A 19,742-nucleotide genomic window follows, 5' to 3' on the forward strand; every position below is an offset into this window, starting at 1 on the left:
CAGATCACCTCAAATGGGAAGGAAATTGCTGGAATCTATAGGTCACTTAGCAACAGTCACCTGTTGATTGCTATCTGCAGAGCCTGGTGGTGATTTTGAGTCTTTTGTGGTCCTATTCCAACCCATCCATGACACAACACTGCCAATAATATTGTCTCTTGTGGCTTATAACGAAGGAATCACAACTTACCTCAGGCAAAAAAAAAGGGTCACTTTGGATGAGGAGCACTGCTAATTCCTCTTTGTTCAGTCCAGAGAGCTCATGGTTTTTCAGGACCTTGAAGTTCTCTTCTGAGAGAACCTCATGAGAATATTTGCACAAATTCCTGGAAGAAAACAACAATTGTCAGTGTTTCCACTTCACAGAAGTAAAGAAAAACAAATCATTTGGGCCCACATCCTTTGGTATGGAATCCTGCCTAAAGAAGACACTTTAAAAATATAAATTGATGAAACACCTAATGGGCATACCGGAATTGTTTTTAATGATTTTATTTGTTTATTTATTTGAGACAGAGTGCGCACACATTGTGGGCAAGCAGCGAGCAGGCTCTCCACTGAGCATGGAGCCCTATGCACAGGGCTCAAGTCCACAACCCCGAAATCACAGCCTAAGCTGAAACCAAGAGTTGGACATTCAACTGAATGAGCCAAGCAAGTGTCCCTGGGGATGGTTTTTTTTTTTCCCCACAAATTATACACATCTATATTTTAAATTGTTGCAATACTTCTTTTTTTTTTTTTTTTTGCAATACTTCTTTAAACAGTATCTCCTCTAGTATACATTACTAAAGGGAAAAAACTGGTGAAATAAATTTATTGGAAATGATTGCCCACTGAGGGACAAAGAATAATTAGGATAATACATCTATGGACTTGGGGCACCTCGCTGGCTCAGTGCATAGGGCAAGTGACTCTTGATTTCAGACTTGTGAGTTCAAGCCCAATGTCAGGTGCAGGGATTACCTAAAAATAAATTTTTTTTAAAAAAATAAAATCTTTAAAAAAAAAACATGCATCTGTGGACTGAAAATAAAGGTCGATGGGAAAAGAGACTTCATTTATCAAATGTTTTAATGATACAAAATTATTCATTGCTTTATTTCTATATCTTATATACCAATGTATACCTATATGATCTGTGACTAGAAAGGAATGGAATGAGCTCTTAGTTGTATGTTTCAAACAACTCTACAGAAAAAGATAATAATGCCTTCCTTTTAAGACATTGATGATCTAGGTCCACACTGTCCAAGAGAACACACTCTATGATGATGGAATTGTTCTATAATCTGAGCTTGCCAAATATGGCCACCAAGTACTTGAAATATAGCTAGTAAGACTTAAGAACTAATTTTCTATTTTACTTTTTTAAGTTAATAAATTTAAATTTCAATAGCCACCCATGACTAGTGGCTACCATCTGGATGGCAGAGACCTAGGTCTCCTGTATCCAAAGTATAGTGGGATAACCTATCGCATCACCATCACCTCTCTGGGAGCTTGTCAGAAATTTAGAGTTTCAGGCCCTAGCCTGGTTATACTGAATCAAAATCTGCCATTCAGCAACATCCCCCAATGACTTAATGACATTAAGGTCCAAGAAGCACTGATTTAGATCACTGAGAAACCGTGATAGCAATGTTGTTTTCATTAGGCAAACATAATTTGGCAATTACCAGAGTCCACATAACAAACTCATTCCATTCTTTAACTTATGTATGCTACCTACAATTATTGCCAAAGTCCTCAGATTTATGGTTTTAGTGGTTATTAATATGATGGGATATTAATACTTTCTAGTTTGTACAACCATCATCAAATTATAAGGTGGTTAGGTAATGGCCGGATTTTCACTACATAGGTAGCATGGCTACGATTGCCTTTCTACAAATAACCTTCCATCTTTTACAATATTTTCCTGAGATTTATTCCTTTGGGAGTATTGCCTCAAAGAACAGTAATTTTCTTGGCAGCTTGTTTCATTTTGATCTACTGCTCTCCAGGAAACATACCAGCAATCTGAGTGTGTCTATTTCCCTGCAAACACATTAAAAAGGAGTTTTATCACTTTTGCTACTTCAGTAGGTAAAAAATAGACTTATGCTTTTAATTTGCACTTAATTTATTAACAAGACTGAAATATTCCCAAATGTTGGCTTGATGCTTAATTTCCCTACTTACTCCTTAGGTTCCTTACATCTTTACTATTTGTTCACATTCTTTAACTGTTTACCTATAGTAGAGAATGGTTTCTGACAGATTTATAGTTGTTCTTTATACTTTCATTATTTTTTAAAATTTTATTTATTTATTTGAAAGAGAGAGAGCACAAGCTGGGAGGGGGGGCAGTGGTGGAGCAGCAGAGGGAGAGGGAGAAGCAGGCTCCCCGCTGAGCAGGGAGCCTGATCCAGAGCTTGACCCCAGCAGGATCATGACCTGAGCTGAAGGCAGATGTCTAACTGCCTGAGCCACCCAGGTACCCCTGTCTTTATACTTTTAAAAATTAATCATTACCAGCCTTATTTATTTCAAGTAGTTTTGCATTTTTTCCCTTTCTACTGAGAACTTTAATTTGCTGTTGCTGAATTTCTTTCTTTTTTTTTTTTTTTAAGATTTTATTCATGAGAGAGAGAGAGAGAGAGAGGCAGAGGAAGAAGCAGGCCCCATGCAGGGAGCCCGAGGTGGGACTCGATCCTGGATCTCCAGGATCACACCCTGGGTGGAAGGCGGCGCTAAACCGCTGAGCCACCCGGGCTGCCCATTGTTGCTGAATTTCTATATAATCAGACCCTTCCAATTTGCCTTTCAATTCCTCCACCATAGTGGGATAAATAGAACATTTTGTTTCACTTATAAAAGAGATATCTTCAGCTTTAATTCTTTAAAACATCTGGAGCTTATCATGACAAGTAGTGTCAGAAAGGGACAGAAATGCTTTACATCAACTTTTCTCAATAACAATTCTATTCTTTTTTTTTAAGAGGGGAAGGAAGGGAGGGGAGGGGCAGAGGGAGAGAGAGAGAGAGAGAGAGAGAGAGAGAATCGTAAGCAGGCTCCATGCCCAATGCAGAGTCCGCCTCAGGGCTCAGTCTCACAACCCTGAGATCATGACCTGAACCAAAATCAAGAGTCGGACACTTAGCTGACCGAGCCACCCAGGCGCCCCTCAATAATAATTCTATTAAATAGGATTCTTTTCTTTTTATTCTGTTATCCTGGACTATTTTGTGTTAATCTTGTAGAAGATTTAGAACTGTCACAATCTCTATTGCAATTTTATCAATCTACTGTTCTGCTTTGAATCTAATACAACTTAAATCTCCTTTGCACAATATTTTAAATATTAACAGAGTAATTTGTCACATCACTGGTTTGCTCCTTTTCCAAAAACTCTTTAGTGTGCTTACCTATCATTTTCTCTATAGAAATTATTATGATTTTGTCAATTCCAGGAAAATATGATATTGAGAATCTAATTTATGTTAACTCCAGAAATTAGATCAGATATTATGCCATCTTAAGTTCATTAATTAATCTTCTGATTCTGGAACAGAAACTCTCTCTCCATTTATTCAGGTTCTATTTTCCTTATAGAGAATTAAAATCTTTCTTTTCTTTTTTTAAGATTATTTATTAATTATTTATTTATTCATGAGAGACACAGACAGAAAGAGAGAGGCAGAGACACAGGCAGAGGGAGAAGCAGGCTCCAGCAGGGAGCCTGATGTGGGACTCGATTCCAGGTCCCCAGGATCAGGCCCTGGGCCAAAGACAGTGCTAAACCGCCGAGCCACCCAGGCTTCCCAAAATCTTCCTTTTAATAGTTTTCTTTCATTTCCAAAATATTAAACATTTATCTGTTGCCACTATTTTTTAGTTGTTACTAATAAGCAGAAATGCAAACAACTTTGCAAAATTATCTTACTGAAGCTGATAATGTTTTTAATGTAAACATCTAGATAAAAGTCTTTCTCCATGAATTAATCTTTACAAGTCATTTACTCTGGGCACCCGGCTGGCTCAGCCAGTAGAGCATGCAACTCTTGATGAGTTTGAGCCCCGCATTGGGTGCAGAGATTACTTTTTTTTTTTTTTTTAATTTATGGTAGTCACACACAGAGAGAGAGAGAGAGAGAGTGGCAGAGACACAGGCAGAGGGAGAAGCAGGCTCCATGCACCGGGAGCCTGTCGTGGGATTCGATCCCGGGTCTCCAGGATCGCGCCCTGGGCCAAAGGCAGGCGCTAAACTGCTGCGCCACCCAGGGATCCCCAGAGATTACTTTTAAAAAAATAGAAGCCACTATTCAAATGCTGCTTGTGTATAAGACATTTCTGAAACCCTCTGGAATTGCCTTCAGATCTAGCTGTGGAACCTCCTAAAATTTTTTTAAAATCACAGAATCAATGACTGTGTCTGCTACCATCTGAGCCCTTAAACCCCAACCAGCTCTCCCTTGCACTTTGCTTCATAGAGAGAGAAGTCACGGGCCACTGGTCAGGCTCTGGTAACAGCCTCCATCCGAGCCATTTCCTCAGGCGGGCCCTTCTAGGTCTCTGGCACTCCTGGATAAAGCTGACTTCAGCTCTCTTAGCTGGTTTTGGGGTTCTGTGATCCCATAACTGCTCCCAACAGTCTCCACCCGCCCCTCCCCCTCCCCCCCCCCCCCCCCCCCCCCCCCCCCCCCGAGCCCTCAGCAGCTGGGCTAGACTCCACCCTAACACTCCTCCCACGGTGGGGAGAATCTCAAGAGAACTTACAGCAGGGGGAGGGCTCAGCCTCCGGCCCAGGCCCCCCCATCACCAAATGAATGTGAGACCCCTTAACTATAAGGCCTCTCACTCCACTGGCCAGTGCCAACAATGATCCCCTTGCCCTGGAGCTGACGATAACCTCGTTGAAACAAACACCCCACTGCGAGGCAGGTTCCACCTCTGTCTCAGAGATACATGACAACTGTGACTGGAAAGGAGTTTAGAACCTTTACGTTCCCTTTAGCTCCATCCAGTCATCCTGAACTGGGTGCCAAGACTATGGCACCCCTCTGACGGCCAAATGAGGATCATAGAAGAGCACCCAGCCCCTCTCCAGGTCATGGCTAGATGCAGCAATGGTCCTATCTGTCCCAGCTGAGGAAGAGGAAGAGGCCACGTCCAAGGTCCCTGAAGTCAACGTTTCCTCTAAATAAAGGCCACCAGGCAGCCTAATGGTTCTGTCTGGAGCCCTGAGTCTCTAGGCTTCTCCAAGCTCACCGAAGGCCCTCATGTTGGCAGAATGGCCCGCCTAGCACACACTTGCTGGCTGGGTCCCTGCTGCTGCCTGTCTGAAGGCTGGGTTTCCCTAGTCACTTCTTACCTCCATCCTCAGGCAAACTGCTCATTCCTCCAGATTTGGGACACTCACCCTGCATCCAGCTTCGGTCTCCAACATCTCTGTTTAGTTGTTTAGCCCTGGTGTCTGACGAGCAGCCTCCTCCCTGGGAGGCCCTACTCCATTTTCCCACATTCCCCTGACTTCTCCCCACTTCTCGAAGGCTTTTTCTTTGCCCTCATTTCAGCATATTGGTCAGCCACGAGGCTGGGGCAGTTTGTGCTCATCTCTTTGGGAGCAAACCCGGGAAGACAAAACAAAAAGACATTTATTACATGCGCACTAAGTGCCAGGAACTCTGCATCTATTATTTAATAAGTAACATGGTAAGCCTCTGAGGAAGCAGTTTACTTTTTATACTTTGGGAAACTGAGGCTGATAAAATGAGAAATGAGAAAAACAAAACAAGAAATCAAAGGCAACTCAAATAAGAGGAAGACCTGATATGTGAACCCCGATCTCAAAAACAAATAAACAAAGCCTAATCTGGAAAAACAAAAATGGATCAAAACTTTTTCAAACCAAAAAAGGGAGGGGGGCAGGAGAAAGAGAAGAAAAAGAAAGACAACGAAGAAGAAGACGAAGACAAAGAAGAAAAGAGAAGGAGGAGGAGGAAGAGGAGGAGGAGAAGAAAAAGAAGTCATTCTGGATTATTTAAACCACTGTTCCCCAGCTATTAATGGAAAATTGAGAGCAGAGTATAAGGAGAGCAAATGCATGTAAATCATGTAGATGAGGTAGCAGGGAAAGAGCAAATGACAGAAACTACTTTTTGGGGGGCACCTGGGTGGCTCAGTGGTTGAGCATCTGCCTTGGGTTCAGGGTGCGATCCCGGAGTCCTGGGATCGAGTCCCACATCGGGCTCTCTGCGAGGAGCCTGCTTCTCCCTCTGCCTGTGTCTCTGCCTCTCTGTGCCTCTCATGAGTACATAAATAAAATCTTAAAAAAAAAAAAATCACCTAGAAGGTTTGTTAGAACAGATTGTTGGGCTTCACCCCCAGAGTTTCTGATCAGTAGGTCTGGGGTGGGGACTGAGGATTTGCATTTCTAACAAGTGCCCAGGTGATGCTGCTGCCCCCCTGGCCCATGAGTCCTCTTGGGAGTCTGGAGGACATCAGAGACTGCGGAAGCACAGCCACGGGGCTCCCCACCTCCCGGCACAGAGGCGAGCACTCCTACAAACCATTATGTACTGCCCAGGGAAAAACAAATGTTTGCAGAATTTTGCTGCACTTGGAGCAGATAAACTTCAAACATGGTGAGTTGGGATAGGAGACGATAACTTTTTTTAAAAAGAGCAAAGACGGCCTTGAAAGAGCACAATTGTCTCTGTGTCAGGATCTCTGGCCAAAGCCTAAAAACAAATGACCTTTTCGCTTTTCTCTTCCAGCCACAGAACAAAATATTATTTTAACCCTGGCAATAAATCCTCCCCTACACCTCAGATGAGGTCTGGGCGGTAGAGTGGCTCTCATCCTTGGCTACACATAATAATCAACTGGGGAGTGTTTGGAAATACCTAAGCCTAACCCTCGGAGACTGATTTAATTTGACAAGGGGTGGCAGGTGACTCTACTGTGCAGCTGGAGCTGAGAACTGCTAGCTGGACTAGTCCGATCAGAGTCCAAGCTAGGTTCCAGAACGAGATGGTCACCCCGGAGCTCTCGGACTTCACCAGCCAGTAAACACACAGCCAGGCCTGGGCTCAACCACCAGACCAACAAGGAAAAGATAACAACCTAAGGGAGAGTCTTGTTTTTTGACAGGAATCTGTCTCAAAATTACCCCTCCCCTTCTCCCCCCCACAACACCTTGTGGGGAGGGGTTGATAAAAACAATGATATGTTGATTTGTACAGAAAACAGGGAATAGCTCACAGTGATATAAACCAGGTGAAAAAGAAACCAGGACATGTAAAAGATAAAATCTAGAGAACTCTGGTCTAAAGAATAAAATGTCATCCATCATAAACAACTGTAATGAAATATGATTTCAAAGCCATGAGACTCCCATTCTCTGTTGTTTGTGCTGCTGACGTTCAAGGTCAACCAGCCTCGCTACTAGATACAGGGGCAGCTCCGAGAATCTGGAAGCCCTATTACCAGGGGAAGGATCAGAGTAGGCCAAGAGAGAACACAGGGGCAGGATAAGGGTAAGAATGGGGGTGGTAGGGGTAGAGAAAATGTGGAGCTGAAGAAATGAACCAGCTTTTTTTTTTTTTTTTTTTAAGATTTTATTTATTTAAGAGAGAGCACAAGCCGGGGGAGGAGGGGCAGAGGGGGACGCAGACTCCCCACCGGGCAGGAAGCCTGATGTGGGGCTCCATCCCAGGACCCTGGGATCATGACCTGAGCCAAAGGCAGACGCTTAACCAACAGAGCCACCCATGTGCCCCAAAAACAAAACCTTAAAAAATAATTATAACTGGAAAATTTCAGCTTCTTCCTTGTTGATCTAATTTTTGTAATTCTTTATGGTTGAAGGCAGACACTTAACCGACAGGGCCACCCAAGCACCCCGAAATGAGCCAGCTTTAAGCACAACTGTACTATCTGGACCCCACAAGGTGCAAAGAAGAGAAGGCCAGCCGACTGATGCCACAGGGTGAGCTCCAGCTGCAGGAAAGCACCCGGTTGGCTGCAAGACGCTGAGCAGCAGAGGGCATCAGGAGAGGACCAGGCCTGCGGAGGATGGCAGGGGCACCAAGGATCCGTGTGCAGCCTATTGTACTGAGAGTAGGGTGCCCAGAAATCACCTCTCTGTTATTGCAGACAATGCCTCCAGTCTCCAGTGCTCCAATTAGTGTCGCCCATTAGAAACACCTAAGGGACTTCTAAAAATCTCCAGGTGGCTCAGTGGTTGAGGGTCTGCCTTTGGCTCAGGTCGTGATCCCAGGGTCCTAGGTTTGAATTCCACATCAGGCTCCCCACATGGAGGGGACACATGCCTGGGTCTCTGCCTCTCTCTCTCTGTGTCTCACATGGATAAATAAATAAATGTTAAAAACAAAACAAAACTGAGTCCAGCTCCTCTGCTCTGACTTGTGTGAACTGACTCCTCACTGGGTCTGAAATCCCCGGTCCTCCTGGATTCCTTTACCCCTTTCCCACCCCCATTCTGGGGCCTCGCCAATTCCAGAATAACCTGTAGGTAAAGATCAAAGATACCTGTTTGGAAGTAAATGTAGTCAAGGAGCAGTAAGCAAATTAGAACGGGAGGAAAGCAACCCTGTATTTGTTTTCATTGTTCACTCTTGCCATCTCTAGATTATGTAAAAAGTAGAAAACATTTTGTTATCAGATGCTTCTTTGTCACTTACTCAACGTTTTATCAAGATTCACAGGATCATTTATAATGTCATTATGTTTCTCAGTTTAATTTCTGCAGGAAGCTGCACTGAAGCTGCAGATTCAGTCAAATGAAAATAAACATGAAGCAAATCTAAAAAGAGACACAAATTCCCAAATGATTCTTATGGGGCACACGCCCCTCTCTGGGCCCTGATGTCACAAAAAACAGTTCAGCCTCCATGGCCATCAACCGGTCAACTAGACTCCACGGACCAAGCACACGCAGTAACAGAAGGAACTTCCAGGAAGACTTCTCGATAAGTACAACACACAAATGACACGGAACATGCAAAAGTGAAAGGCAAACCTTGAAAACATTATGCTGAGGGAAAGAACCCAGGCACAATGGGACAAATAGTATGATTCCATTTGTGAGAAACATCCAGAAAAGGCACACCCATGGAGACAACAAGACAAGTAGATTAGAGGTTGCCAGGGTTGCCAGAAAGAGGGGAGAACAAGGAGACTGCTGATTGGTGTAGGGTTTCTGTTTGGGCTGAGGAAAATGTTCTGGAACCAGATATGGTAATGATTGCACAACATCATGAATGTACTTGTTGCCATTGAACTGTACACATTTTTTCCCCCAGTTTGAAGGTCATTCCTCTTTGTTTTGTTTTGTCTTGTCTCTTAATTTTAATTCCGGGCAGCCCGGGTGGCTCAGCGGTTTAGCGCTGCCTTCCACCCAGGGCCTGATCCTGGAGACTCGTGATCGAGTCCCACATCAGGCTCCTTGCATGGAGCCTGCTTCTCTCTCTGCCTGTGTCTCTCTCTCTCTCTCATTAATTAATAAATAAAATCTTAAAAAATAATTTTAATTCCAGTGTACTTAATACACAGGGTTCTATTAATTTCAAGTGTCTGTTCCACTGATTCAGCAATTCTATCCATTACTCAGTGCTCATCAAGAGAAGCGTGAAGGATACCCTCAAAAATGGTAAAATAAATAAATGACTATCACAAGCAAAAATAAAGCAATAAGACCTCAAAAAAAAAAAAAAAGCAAAATGGAAATAAGAAGTAAGTGCTAAAAATTTGACACCAGGTAAGACAAACCTAAAATATGAGCATTAGGTCTTAAGACACCTAGAGACCTAGAAATATATAAAGAATTAAAACCACAGTGAGGTACAATTTCCTTGTACTGGCACAAATTTTTTTTTTAAGATTTTTTTAAAATTTTCATTTATTTATGATAGTCACACAGAGAGAGAGAGGGGCAGAGACACAGGCAGAGGGAGAAGCAGGCTCCATGCACCGGGAGCCCAACGTGGGATTCAATCCCCGGTCTCCAGGATTGCACCCTGGGCCAAAGGCAGGCGCCAAACCGCTGCGCCACCCAGGGATCCCTGTACTGGCACAAATTTTAAAAGGCTGACGATGTCTCCTCCCCGCAGGCTTGTAGGTGTTTGCTGCAGCTTCCTTTGCCTGACAGAGCAATAAAGCTACTGTAGCTCTTTTGGCCCTGCTCACCCCTACCACGTGACAACCCCCCTAAAGGCCGATCTTGTCAAATGGCAAGAATATGAAGCAAGGGAATGCTCGAATGCTTCTGATGGGAGTAAAATTGGTCTACACCCTTGGAAAACAATTTGGGATTATCTCATAAAACTGAAGGTAAGTCTACTAGTAGCTATCTAGGGGACCCTTGCACATGTCACAAGGAGAGATATACCATATGCATATTCAATGCATCACGGTTTGTAATAACAAAAAATTACAATCTCTATTTTGATAAGAAAAATTGATATGTAAGTTGCACATTCATACAAAAGAAAGCTATTCATATCACAGAATGAAAGCAGTCCCTCTCCTAAAATGTAGGGGACCCAGGGCAAGATAAAATGGAAGTCTACGCACCAAGTGCCTAAGCATTTAAAAGTAAAAAAATCAAGCTACAAAATGGTTCAATAAAATATGATCTGTCTTCCCATCTTGACAAATATACTTTCAAAATGACCTGGAAGGCCAAGTGTGAATTCTTCTCAGACTCCTCTGCGTTCTCTGATGAGCTATATAAGAATGAAGCAAGTCGGCCCTGGCTTCCAACTCTGGCCACACTGCTAGAGCCATCAGATACAGGCGATGAACATGTCAGCCACATGGAGGAAGACCTGGGGAAGAAGCCCTGGAAGTGGGCTCTGGAAGTCCAGGGTCCCAGGAACCTGGATCAAGGTCTAGAATCAAAGTAAGCACTATAGGTTCTAGATGGGCACAATTCCTTGGCCCCATGGACTCCTCAAAGAGCGAGCAGGGATGTAACTAAAAGACAGCTACAGGGATCCCTGGGGGGCGCAGCGGTTTGGCGCCTGCCTTTGGCCCAGGGTGCGATCCTGGAGACCCGGGATCGAATCCCACGTCGGGCTCCCGGTGCATGGAGCCTGCTTCTCCCTCTGCCTGTGTCTCTGCCTCTCTCTCTCTCTGTGTGACTATCATAAATAAGAAAAATAAATAAATAAAAGACAGCTACAACTAGGATTGTAAAGCAGAGGGCTCAGGGAGGAAGTCCATCTTGTCCAGGTCTACAGGTGAGTCTCAGAATCATCATGCTGTGCACACAAAAGCAAATAAGTATTTGCATACCTAGCATTGATATGATTTATAGGCTTGAAAACAGGCAAAACAATACTAAATATTGCTTAGAAATGCACACATAGGGCACCTGGTTGGCTCTGTTGGTTGAGCATCTGTCTTTGGCTGGGGTCATGATCCCAGAGTCCTGGAATGGGTTCCATGTCAGGCTTCCTGCTCAGTGGGGAGTCAGCCTCTCTCTCTCATGCTCTGTCTCTCAAATAAGTAAAAGCTTTTTTTAAAAAAATAAATACATACATACATATTTAAAAATAAGTGTATAGTAAAAATAAAAATCAAATTCAGAGCACTATCAGTAGGATTATAAATTGATACAGCCACTATATAAAACAGCACAAAGACTCCTCAAAAAATTAAAAATAGAACTACCGCATAATCAGCAATCCCACTTTCAGGTATATACCCAAAAGAAATGACATCATATCTCAAAGAGATATCTGCACTCCCATGTTCAAAGCAGCATTAGTCACAAGAGCCAAGATCTGGAAACAACCAAAACATCCACCGACAGATGAATGGATAAAGAAAATGAGGGATATAGACACAGACACAGATATATAGATATACAAAGGAATATGTGATTCAGCCACAAAAAAGAAAAAAATCCTGCCATTTACAACAACATGGATAAACCTAAAAGACATTATACTAAGCGATACAAGGCAGATAGCAATTACTGTAATGATCTCTCTTATACGTGGAATCTAAAAAGTCAAACTCACAGAAAGTAGAACGGTAGTTGCCAGGGACTGGAGGTGAGGGGCAGGTGGGAGTAATACACTGATATTGGTCAAAGGATATAAAGTTTCAGTTATAAGATGAATAAATTCTGGAGATCTAAGGTACGCTATGGTGGCTATAGACAACAATAACGCATACTTGAAATTTGCTGAGAAAGCTGATCACAAGCGTTTTCATCATTAAAAAAAAGGGGGGGTAAAGAGATAGGTTAATTAGCTTGATTGAGGGAATAATTTCACAATGTATACGTATATCAAAATACCACAGGAGCACCTGGCTGGCTGGCTGATTCTGGGGAGCATGGGACTCTTGAGTTTGAGCCCCACTTTGGGCATACAGATTACTTAAAAAAAAAAAAAAAAAAAAAAACAAGGGACACTTGGGTGGCTCAGCGGTTGAACACCTGCCCCTGGCTCAGGGCGTGATCCACGATCTCAGGATTGAGTCCTCCATTGGGCTCCCTGCCTGGAGCCCGCTTCTCCCTCTGCTTACATCTCTGCCTTTCTCTCTCTGTGTCTTTCATGAATAAATAAATCTTAAAAAAAAAAAACAGAATATCATATTGTACACATTAAGTATATACAATGTTTCTAAATCAATGATACCTTATTAAAACTGAAGAGAAAAAAAGAACAGTATTTATCTCTATCACCTCTAAGATGGGGGAGATGATCAACAAAGGGAATTCAGGGGCCCCTGGGTGGCTCAGTCGGCTAAGCATCTGACTTTAGATCTCAGCTCAGGTCTTGATCTCAGGGTTGTTAGTTCAAGCTGCATGGTGGGCTCCACGCTGGGCATGGAGCTTACTTAAAAAGAGAGAGAGAGAGAGAGAATTCGGGGGAGGGTTAAATGATTAACATTGTATTTCTTTCTTTTATTTTATTTATTTATTGTAGACGGGGGGGGGGGGGGGGTGGCGGGAAGGGCAGAGACGCAGGCAGAGGGAGTAGCAGGTTTCATGCAGGGAGCCCAATGTGGGACTTGATCCGGGTCTCCAGGATCACACCCAGGCTGAAGGTGGCGTAAACCGCTGAGCCACCCGGGCTGCCCTTAACATTGTATTTCTGAAGCTGATTCATGGGTACACAGATAACTCATTGGATGCTTTATAATTTTTCATAAGACTTGAAAATCCTTTCAAAATTAAAACGATAAGATATCATGTTATGCCCTTCAAATTGGCATAAATTTTTAAAAGTCTGAAAATACCCAGTGCCAGCTGGCCCTGAGATGGGGAAACTGGGACTCTCGAACATGAAAATATTTGTCAGAATCTGGAAAAGTTGAAGCTGTGCAACCATTCAACCCAGCAATTCCACTTCCTAATGATCTACTCTGGAGAAGCACCAAGAGACGTGTAGTCTTGGCAGCATGGTTCGTTATAGCAAAAAACTGGAAATATCCCAAATGACCATTTCTTTGACAACAGGTACTGAGCTGTGCCATAAATTACAGGATGAAATACTAAGGAGGCCTGGGTGGCTCAGGGGTTGAGCGTCTGCCTTCAGCTCTGGGCATGATCCCGGAAGCCCATATTGGGCTCCCTGTAGGGTGTCTGCTTCTCCCTCTGCCTATGTCTCTGCCTCTATCTCTCTGTCTCTCATGAATAAATAAATAAAATCTTTAAAGAAATACTATATAGCTGTTAAAATGAATAAATTAGATCCTTATATGTCAACAGGAATAGATCCCCAAAACATAACATTGAGTAAAAATTCTAAAATACATACAACAATACTATATTTCATACATGGATACAAACATATATGTGAGGAAATTATAAAATCATGAAGGGTCAGAACATACACCACAATCCCAATCGAGGTTACTTCTGGGGAGAGAAGGGAATGAGACTAAGAAATAGAAAATAGTTTTAGGCCCATTATGGTTTTTATTTTACTTTGAAAGATATGTGAAAATGAAAAATGTTAGTATTTATTTATTCTGGGAGGTGAGTTATAAGCTTATTATATTGTAGTTTCTCTAATATAACCTTTGTTATATTACATATTCAGAATATGTAAAATACTCTGATGCGGGGCAGCCCTGGTGGCACAGCGGTTTAGTGCCGCCTGCAGCCAGGTGTGATCCTGGAGACCTGGGATCGAGTCCCGCATCGGGCTTCCTGTATGGAGCCTGCTTCTCCCCCTTGCTGTGTCTCTGCCCCTCTCTCCCTCTGTCTCTATGAATAAATAAAATCTTTAAAAAAATAAAAAATAAATACTCTGATGCTTGTTATATTATTCTTTGCAATTTGGGCTTTTTTTTTTTTTTCCAATTTATTGAATAGTCAATTAAACCTCTTCCCATCTACCCACTGCACCCAAAGTTACAATTAATCAAACAGGAAAGGCATACAAACAGGAAAGAACCCAGAGGAAACACCCACATTGGCAAAAACCGCAAAGCTGGTTGAAAATGCTCAACAGCCTGCTTCACACAGTTAAACAGTTATTCTAGAAAAAAAAAAAAAAAAGCACCACCAACAACACACAACTTGAATTACTGAAAGGTCCTACTTCACACAGCTACTACACCACATGAGTAGCTGGTTAAGAAATCATACAGATGGATCTGGGTTCAACAACTCTGCAAGTTATCTGCTCTGTGGACTTCAGTACTTTTCTAAATAAATAAATAAATAATATTTTTTAAATGTATATTTCTAAATTTCTAAACAGCTCTGGTCTGAGTTGCCTTATATTAAGATCCTTATATTAAGGATTTACATTACCTCCCTCAGGAGCCACGGTGAAGACTAGCTTGGATACCATCTCTAAAGTGCCTGTTACAGGGCCTGATACATAGTTATTTGTTCAATAAATGGTAGTTATTGCTTGCCTTGGAACTGGGATTAGAACTCCCTGCTTGGGCATATATTTCAGCAAAGCAGATAGAAATATCCAAACTGGGGGAGCCTGGGTGGCTCAGTCGGTTGAGCGTCTTCCCTTGCTCTGGTCTTGGTCTTGGGAGTTCTGGGAGCCGCAGGCCATGCTTCCCTGCTCAACAGGGAGACTGCTTCTCCCTTCCCTTCTGCCACTCTCCCTGCTTGTGCTCGCTTTCTCCCTCTCTCCCTCTCAAATAAATAAATGAAATCTTAAAGAAAAAAATATCCAAACTGATGCACCAAAACAAGAGAATACCCAACATTCAAGCAAGCCCCTGTTGACTAACATGTATAGCTAAAAGCAATATAAGAAAGACTAGAACTGCAGGATAAAGAGGAAAAATCCAATCTATGAATATAAAGGAATTTTTATATAAAGGAATATAAAGGAAATTTTATAAGTCCAGCAAAATGCAAACTGTCCTCAGGCAACTGATAGGAGTATTAATTGGTCAACAGATCCCATTAACTTGTAATCCACAAAGTCCTTAGACTTTAGACTTAGACATGTCAAGTTTTAGAAGATTTTATAAATTTCTAAGAAGGGGAGAATACTTTTAAAACATATTTGGGGGATGGGCACCTGAGTGGCTCAGTGGTTGAGTATCTGCCTTCCGCTCAGGTCCTGATCCCTGGGTCCTGGGAACAAGTCCCACATCAGGTTCACTGCAAGGAGCCTGCTTTTCCCTCTGCTATGTCCCCGCCTCTCCCTGTGTCTCCCATGAATAAATAAATAAAATCTTTTTAAAAAATAAACAAACAAACAAACTTGGGGAAAAAATTGTTCTAGGTTTTGAGTAAAAAAAAAAAGTCTCTCAAGGGCCTGATTATGAGGACACAGTACACTTCAATGGATTAAAAATTTGTAATGCTCTAACTCAAAAGTGATGAAAAAGGAAATAAAAGGTCAACTAGACCAATAAATGTAAGGAGAATTTATCACTTCACTAAAAGAAAAAAAGTCTTTAATGAATTCCCCAGAGGATCCATCCAAATTTTTTTTTTCCAAATTTGAATAGACCAAATTATCTCTGTATTTTATCTCCCCTTTTAAAACACACAAAAATTCTGGTTAACAATTCAATTTAGCAGTTTAAAATGTGGTCTTGATGTTTCAAACCATACACACAAAAATACCATAATAATATTCATAAAACAAAAAACTAAACTTTCTTAAAAAGACCATACAAAATTAATGTGTCTAAACATATGGTATAAGAAATTGAAAGTTTCTAAATAGGGATCCCTGGGTGGCGCAGCGGTTTGGTGCCTGCCTTTGGCCCAGGGCGCGATCCTGGAGACCCGGGATCGAATCCCACGTCGGGCTCCCGGTGCATGGAGCCTGCTTCTCCCTCTGCCTGTGTCTCTGCCTCTCTCTCTGTGTGTGACTATAATAAATAAAAAAAAATTTTTTCAAAAAAAAGAAAGTTTCTAAATATATTGGATATGTAACATATTTACACATTATGGATTGTCTCTGCGGGTTTCTTCCTGAAAATGCAAGTCCTATTATGAGGCAATCAGGGAAATCTGAATGCCAACCGGATATTAGATTATATTAAAATTGTAACTGCAAAAAACTGTGATTGTTATACTGTGGTTATGTTAATAAATTAGAGTCTACCCTTTGGAGATACTAAAGAATTTATGAAACACATAATCTCTGGAATTTGGCTTAAAATAATACGTTGGGGGCAGCCCGGGTGGCTCAGTGGTTTAGTGCCACCTTCAGCCCAGGGACTGATCCTGGAATTCCCTGGATCTAGTCCCACGTCGGGCTCCCTGCACGGAGCCTGCTTCTCCCTCTGCCTGTGTCTCTGCCTCTCTCTTTCTGTGTCTCTCATGAATAAATAAATAAAATCTTAAAAAAAAAAAAAGATAATACGTTGGGAGTTGGGTACAGGGATGGGGAAGGAGGACATAAATGAAACAAAACTGGCCATATTTTGAAAATTGCTGAATTGAATTGATGGGTACATGGCAGTTCATCATTCTCTTTTCTCTACTTTAGTACATTTTGAAAATATCTAACATAAAAAATTAAAAGATAAGGGACATGGTATTTAAAACTAAAAGCCAACTCTAGTTGAAGAATTTTTAGGAACAGAACAGAAAAGCACACATACACAGAAAAAAATCGTCTTTTCAACACTGTTCTTATTCAAGTACGGTACTAGAATGTTCCTTCCCTTTCTATCCACCACTTTCTGCCCTCCTTCCCTCCTCCCAGATTTCTTGGGTTTCTGTGACTAGAGGATTTCCTCTATACTCATTTATAATTCACCAAAACTTAGAAACAGATTTTCAAATTGGTGCCTCACAACACATTCAATAAGTACATTTATTTTTTAAAAGGTTTTATTTATTTATTTATTTATTTATTTATTTATTTATTTGACAGAGAGACAGCCAGAGAGCACAAGCAGGGGGAATGGCAGAGGGAGAGGGGGAACCAGGCTCTCGATGATGAGGCTGATGCCAGGCTCCCTTGGGATCATCACAGGGGCAGAGGGCAGACAGGGGCTTAACCAGTTGAGCTACCCAGGCGCCCTCAATAAGTATTTTTTTTTTTAATCATGGAGCACATTCAGCGCTTTTTAAAAATGTTACCACTTTGTCCTTTAAATTTTTTTTTAAAATACTATCTCATCTACGTCATCCATTTAAAGCACCCGTCTTGGGCAGCCCGGGTGGCCCAGTGGTTTAGTGCTGCCTTCAGCCCAGGGCATGATCCTGGAGACCTGGGATCCCCTGGAGACCTGGGATCCAGTCCCAGGTCAGGCTCCCTGCATGGAGCCTGCTTCTCCCTCTGCCTGTGTCTCTGCCTCTCTCTCTGTGTGTGTCTCTCCTGAATAAATAAAATCTTAAAAAAAAAAAAAAAGAAAGCCCCCATGTTTGGCATGGTTTACTACACATACACCGAGGGTGAGTCATCCAAAGGTTGTTGCTAAGAAGCACAAGATCAAAAGATTGACGGCCACCATTGTGGACACCAAGACAAACAAACCACTTAAAGTTTTCAAGGAGGGGGCCAAGTGTGAAAAGTACTATATCAAGAAAAATAATTGAGCAGAAGTGCACAGGGACAGAAAAGATGGGCAGAGAGAACCATTCACTAATTGAACAAGATTTCAATCCGAAGTGGGGTGGGGTGGGGAAACCAAGCAGGAAGGGGACAGGAGGCCTCCAGAAAAAGGCTTGGTAAGGAAGGTATTGTGAAGGGTGAAGAAAAGGGGGCGGGGGCGTGCTAGAGACCCTGCCCTGGAGGAAGGAAGAGGAGTGTGACAGGCTGGGTGCAGACGTTGCTCAGGCACAGGGAGAGCAGAGCCCAGATGTAGCAGGGAGGCCGAGGCGGCCGGCAGACACATGGAAGCCATCTCTGCAGATGTGACAGCTGGGCCCAAGGGAGTGGGCTGTCCTCGGGAGAAGAGACGGGTCAAAAGGCTTAACCCAATCCGCGGGGCACACTATATTTAGGAGGCAAAAAAAAAAAAAAAAAAAAAAATGAACGAGTGTAAGAAACGCAGAAGCAGCTGCCTGAGAGGTACGCCGCCCTGTTTCAGAGGGGGTCCCAAGGGCGGGCAGTCACCAGCTCGGGCCACCTCGGGGACCCCGGGGCAGCAGCGCTGGGAGAGGACCCGACATCATCGGGAACCTCGAGGAGGGCCATTCCGCTCAGGGGGTGGCGGCTAGCTTCAGGGACCCGACAAGTGACCCCGAGGGGCCTGGCGGCGGCCAGGGATGAAGGGATGGGGGGGGGGGCAAGCGCAGGGCCCCCTCGCGGCGATGACGATCCGGATGCGCAGGGACCACGCAGCAGAAAGGGAAAGCCTCCGGAGTCCAAGGTGCCACATAGTGGAGGCGCCGTCCTCCGTTCCCAGACCTGCCTCCGCTGCTCAAGACCCAGCGGACCCCCCGCCCCCAAAAAAGCAACGTATTCCCCTGGGGGTGAGGAGCGAGGCGTGGTCTTCCCCGGGGCGCCTTGGAGCTACCCGGGTTCGAGGACAGGTCTGGAGGCGCCGGGCGCGGGGGGCGGGGGGCAGGCTGGAGGCGGAGGCCGGCGGGGACGGGGTCCCCACGACGGCGCGCCCCTGTGGAGCCGCAGCCCCTGCGTCCGCGCGCGCTCACCTCTCCGCCTGCGAGTAGTGGCACCGGCCCAGCAGGTTGAGCTTGCAGAGGTGCAGGTCTTCGCAGGGCCTCTGGCAGAACTTGCGACGGCAGACGCGGGCGCGGGTGGCGGCCACCACCGCCCGGGTGACCCCGGCCCTGTCGCCCGTCTCCAGCAGCACGAAGCGGTCGGGCCCAGCCGCCTCCAGCACCTCGCGGAGCTGCGCCTCGGAGAGCGCGATCTCCTGCAGCAGCGCGTCCAGGGCCATGCGGCCCCCGTGGGCGCACAGGATCTTGGTGATGAAGCAGCACACCTCCGGGTCGGCCATGGCGCGCCGCGGGCCGGGCTCCGGCGGGGAATCGAAACTTAGGGGAGTCCGCGCGCGGGCGCGGGCGCGGGCGCGGGCGCGGGCGGTGCTGGCCGGGCGCGCCCCGGGCGGGCGAGCGCGCGCTCCTCGCCGCCGCGAGCCGAACCAGCGGTTTCGCTTTCCCGCTCTGGGCCGCGGCGGGAGAGGTCAGAGCTCACGACCCAGGGCAGCCCCGGGGGCTCCGCGGTCTCGCGCCGCCCTCGGCCCCGGGCGTGATCCTGGGGTCCCGGGATCGAGTCCCGCGTCGGGCTCCCCGCACGGAGCCCGCTTCTCCCTCCGCCTGGGGCTCTGCCTCTCTCTCTGGTCTCTCGCGAATAAATAAATAA

General features: G+C 44.4%; 1 protein-coding gene across 2 annotated transcripts in view; it reads right to left on the minus strand.

Moving 5' to 3' along the window:
• Positions 1-19,428, minus strand: part of ZC3HAV1 (zinc finger CCCH-type containing, antiviral 1) — a 64,297-nt gene extending 44,869 nt beyond the window's left edge. For both annotated transcript variants that reach the window (XM_072777364.1, XM_072777363.1), the window contains exons 1-2: positions 19,070-19,428; positions 191-326 (exon numbers count right to left, since the gene is read on the minus strand). In XM_072777364.1, the coding sequence (XP_072633465.1) occupies positions 191-326; positions 19,070-19,377 (444 nt within the window). In that variant the 5' untranslated portion in view covers positions 19,378-19,428. The remainder of the gene's footprint in view (positions 1-190; positions 327-19,069) is intronic.
• Positions 19,429-19,742: the final 314 nt, after the last annotated feature.

This window comes from Canis lupus, chromosome 15 (assembly GCF_048164855.1).
Source record: "Canis lupus baileyi chromosome 15, mCanLup2.hap1, whole genome shotgun sequence".
Classification (NCBI taxonomy): Eukaryota; Metazoa; Chordata; class Mammalia; order Carnivora; family Canidae; genus Canis; species Canis lupus.